Raw genomic sequence first — 5,146 nt, forward strand, 5'->3', positions numbered from 1 at the left:
AAATAGGATAGGTTATTCTAGAAAAATCATGAGTGAACAATTTTATAAATTGTAAACATTTACTGAAATAACATTAGTGGGGAACAAATAAAAGTGAATAAGTGTAGGACTAAATCTGGTAAAATGTTATACATTGCTCTTTGTACTATAGTAAAATACATTCATGAAAAACCAGTAAATATATTTATATATAAACGCTATATAGCCTACTATAAACTTAAAATACATTGCTTTTAAATGTACAGCAGTAATGAGACAGCAACATATGATAGATAGGAGTCATATCTATCATATGTTGCTGCCTCCATTACTGTGTTGTACATTAAATTATTAATAGCTTTCTTGTTCTGTCCTATCATGCGCAAATGTATTATAATATAGTATGAAAGGCTCAATCCAGAGCAGCCCAAAGCGCTAATGCGCATCCCGTGCGCAGAATGATGCGCTTGAAGCAACACCGAGTCTCAGCGCGCAGCTCTCCATGTAGAAAAGTTCAAAGCAGAAAGAGAAGAGCTATTGATGCGTAGTGTATTAAATCTGTTCTGTAGTGTATTGAGCCTTTTCTTTTAACAGTTTTAAACTTCATTTACTGTGCGCTCTCGGAGGGACTCCTTGACTGTCGTAACCTAACGCAGCACGCAGCTCGAATGCTGTCCGCTCTGTGTGTGTGTGTGTGTGTGTGTGTGGGGAGATGCTGCCTGAGCCCCGCCTCCGCCACAGAGAGCAGACGAGATGACAGAGGCAGCACGTTAGAATAAAAAGTTGGTGACATTCATTTTTATGTAAAAAATATAAATCATTATTTTTAATTATTTAAAAAAATTATCAGTCGCAATATATCGCGGCACCAAAAATTATCGATTATAAGACGAAATATTGATTATCGCGAAAGGCCTAACTGTATGCTAATTTCAGTTATTACAGTTAACTATGCGACGTGATATGGAACTGTAATGCGGTCAAGAGAGCTGCCTGGAACTACGTTCGCCGTGCGTTTCCTTGAAAATAATTGCACACCTCAGAACGTTTGTCAGCCAATCAGAATCAAGCATTCAACGGCCCCGTAGTATAAATCTGATTATTAGATAGACTTATATCCATATTAGACAGAACTGAACGACGACACCGAACAAGAGGGAGAATGTGAGCGGTGTGTGCACAGGCGCTGTGGCTGCCGTTCTCAGCGCCGTCAAAATAAAAGTCCCGCCTCGAACACATCGGCCAAACAGAAAAACTTATCGGCCGATGCCAAATATCGGCTGATATATCGGCCTTGGCGATATATCGGTCGAGAAAAAAGAAAAAAAAAGTGTCTCACATGGCTCCGGGGGGTGAACAAAGGACTTCTGTAGTGAATTGATGTGTTTTTGTAAAAAAAAAAAATCTATATTCAAAACGTAATAATCACTTTAATTTAGCTTGCACTCACTTATGACGTATGAGGTCTGCTTTGCGCATGCGCCGCACGTGGAAGCGCAGCGGAGAGCTCAAAACAAAAAAACGGTCACTTATTAGAAGTACAAAACGAGGATTTGTAAAGAAGAATGTCGGAGGATTTCGATATAAGCCAAGAGGAGACTGGTTTTCCTTTGCTAAAAGTAAGGAAACTTTGCTTCCTTTGCTCATGTTAACAAACGTTGGTTTTCACGAGACTCACCGGCGCATGCGCAGCACTGACCTCATACGTCATCCACCCGGAGCTGCTTCTGTGTACAACAGTGTGCGCATGCTAGATTTTTCTTACAAAAACGCATCGATTCGCTACAGAAGCCCTTTGTTCACCCCCTGGAGCCATGTGAGACACTTTCTTTTATGGATGGGTGCATTTTAATTAAGTGCTTTTGGACTGATGCATGTAACACCCGCTGAGTGCCATGAAACAGCTTGAAAGATCAAAGACAATTTTTTATATAACTAGGGTTGGGTATCGTTTGGTTTTTTTCGATACCGGTGCCAAATCGGTACTTTTAAAACGGTTCCGGTGCCTAAACGGTGCCTGAACTGATACTTATTAAAAAATAAATAAATAAAAAATCCCCCCCAAAAATGATGGATTGGCCATTAAAATAGAAATACAATAGAGAGTGCAAATGTTAGAGGGTCAAGTTTTTTAATAAAAAAAAAACGAGCAGATCAAATTAGAAGTAGCATTAGAATAGAGCGTGCTAGAGTTAGAGGATTTTTGTAGGTCCAAAAAGAAGACATGTCCGGGGAAAAGAGGATGTATGGGTCACCCTAATTTATAATCGATGTATTCTTTTTAAAGTAGCCTATGGAACATATTTTCTGCCTCATTCTGTGACAAGAAGCCTCATCAGTTCACAAAAGGAAGCATTTGACTGGTGTTGTGGTGTTGTTTCTCTTTTGTTGGACAACAGGTTTAGAAATGTGAATACAAGGGAGGTTTAGCTTTAGGCATGTTAATTTAAGCATGTTTAGCTTAGTGAACGGAAGGCTACCTGCTGCCATCAGAGCAAGTCTAATTACTGCATTCCCGCACTCCTCGGATGCTCTCATTTCCCCGAGTTGTGCTTTTAAGTCTGAATGTGAAAACAACATGGACACTCTCGTTACTACAAAGATGTGTTGGATTTGTATTATTAGAGCTTTCCGACTTGAGTTCACGTGCATTTTTTCTCAGTTGGGAAATTATTTTTCATGTGCGGTGCCGCGATGATGTTTCTTACGTCCGTTTCGGAGAACCAGAGGACAAATATTTCAATCGATCGCTCAGGCATGGCACTGAAATGAGGCACCGAAATCTGCGTTCGGATTCGGTTCTAGTACATACCAGTTACGGTTACGGGTTTCGGTACCCAACCCTAAATATAACTCCGACTGGATTCGTCTGAAAGAAGAAAGTCATATACACCTAGTATGCCTTGAGGGTGAGTAATTTATGGGCTAATTTTCATTTTTGGGTGAACTAACCCTTTAAAGTGACAGCAGACTAATAGTACTAAACATAATAGTACACATACACACATAATAGTACTGTCATTATTTATTCACTCATGTTGTCCCAAACCTGTATCAATTTCTTTCTTGTGCTGAATGCAAAAAGATATTTTGGGTAACCAAAAAGTTGCTGAACCCCATTAACTTTGATAGAAGGAAAACAAAATACTATGGAAGTCACTGGGGACCAGCAACCTATTGCTTACCCACATTCTTCAAAATAACTTTTACATTAAACAGAAGAAAAAATTCAGGTTTAAAACAACTTGCGAGTGAATAAATGATGACAGAACTGTCGGCAGTTTGGACATGAATGAAGAGAGAGAACCTGCACTTAACCTTTTCTCACAGGCATTTTGTTTTCATAGTTAGTCCCGTTGGTTTGGCAGTAGCTTGCTTGCCCTACTCAGTTACCTTGTTTAGTTTCTTAATTCAAGTTATATATATATTTTGTTCTATTTGTGTTATTTGTAATAAGTGAAGAGATGTTTACTGTTAAGTGCACTGATGTCAGACTCATTTTGAATAATAAAATGTATTGTTAAATTGTTAAATACCCTGCCTCCATTACATAGGCCTATGTTTGTCACATCATTATAAGTGTTTGATCACATTTGAGTTATCATTGCAAAAAAATGTGTGTATGTATATATATTCTGTTTATGTAGGCTATATACTGTATTCTATATACAGTACCAGTCAAAAGTTTGGACACACGAATGGGAAGTGTGTCCAAACTTTTGACTATACTGTACTATTATATAGCCTACACAAAGAATATCGGCCGATATATCGGTATCAGTCTTTTTTTTTTTTACTCCCTAATATCGGTATCGGCCCCCAAAAAACCCATATTGGTCGAGCACTAATACATACATACATATATATAAAACTATTGTATTTGACATTTCTGTCACTTCTGAAATGATGGCTATGCCTCTGGTGTGACAAAATGTTAGCCTATATAATACTTTTAAAGCTCTTTTTTAAAATCTTGGCTTACATAAATTTCTACATATGTCATGCCATAGCATCATTAAACTAGCATCTAGACAACAATAGACAAAAGTTGTTGTTTTTTCCTAACCTATGGTTCTGTAACCATAAAGGCTGCTGTGTAATTTGCCCCCTGACTAAGCATTTAAATAATTTAGGGGAAGCATTTAAATAATCCTGTGAATGCACTTAAAGAATGCAGAATCGAATCGTTGAGAAATTGCAAAAATCGTTCTTGAATCGGATCGAAAACCTATGAATCGTGAATCGATTCGCTGTCTACCCAAAGATTCACAGCCCTAATTGTGATGTATCATTATAGGACTGTCTTGCAAGATATCGAGAATAAAAATTCCTGATCATTCACTCTCCCCCGTGTCCTCCGAGATGTTCATGTCTTTCTGTCTTTAGTCACAAAGAAATTAAGGTTTTTGAGGAAAACATCCCAGGATTGTTCTCCATATAATGGACTTCAATGGGGATCAGCGGGTTGAAGGTTCAAATTGCAGTTTCAGACCTTTCATAATGCGTGAAGTCCAGCTAGTGCAAGACGAGCATTTGTGGTTTAAATTATATACTTTTTTTTTTTTTAGAAAATGACTGATGGTTTTGTTAGATAAGACCCTTATTCCTCGGCTGGGATCGTGTAGAGCTCGTTGAAGCTGCACTTTGGACCTTCAACCCGCTGAGCCCCATTGAAGTCCACTATATGGAGAACAATCCTGGGATGTTTTCCTCAAAAACCTTAATTTCTTTGCGACTGAAGACAGTAGGGCTGTCAAAAAAAAATTAGAATATTCATCGAATTTAAAATAAAAATCCACATTCGAATGCAAAAACGTTGCATTCGAGTTTTAGGTGTGCGTTAAGGAGGCAGCCTTATCAGCGGCGCACGAGATGCGATGACGATGTAAGTGTCGTTGCATTATAATGTTTTTGTTAGCTTATCCAGTTAAAGCCACTAGATGCGGCGCTGCTGCTGTGTTGTTCATTAACAGCCATATCACCCTGCAGCCCAAGCCTGGTTGCCCACTGAAGCTAAGCAGGGTTGAGCCTGGTCAGTACCTGGATGGGAGACCTCCTGGGAAAACTAGGTTGCTGCTGGAAGAGGTGTTAGTGAGGCCAGCAGGGGGTGCTCACCCTGTGGTCTGTGTGGGACCTAACGCCCCAGTATAGTGATGGGGACACTATA

The 5,146-nt window shown here is 39.1% G+C and overlaps 1 protein-coding gene across 1 annotated transcript in view; it reads right to left on the reverse strand.

Moving 5' to 3' along the window:
• The window catches only part of abce1 (ATP-binding cassette, sub-family E (OABP), member 1), a 13,815-nt gene extending 11,298 nt beyond the window's left edge, over positions 1-2,517 (reverse strand). The window contains exon 1 of the mRNA XM_016231368.1: positions 2,488-2,517. Coding sequence (XP_016086854.1) covers positions 2,488-2,517 — 30 coding nt within the window. The remainder of the gene's footprint in view (positions 1-2,487) is intronic.
• Between the last annotated feature and the right edge of the window lie 2,629 nt (positions 2,518-5,146).

The sequence above is a fragment of the Sinocyclocheilus grahami genome, unplaced genomic scaffold (assembly GCF_001515645.1).
Source record: "Sinocyclocheilus grahami isolate Dianchi unplaced genomic scaffold, SAMN03320097.WGS_v1.1 scaffold389.1, whole genome shotgun sequence".
NCBI lineage: Eukaryota > Metazoa > Chordata > Actinopteri > Cypriniformes > Cyprinidae > Sinocyclocheilus > Sinocyclocheilus grahami.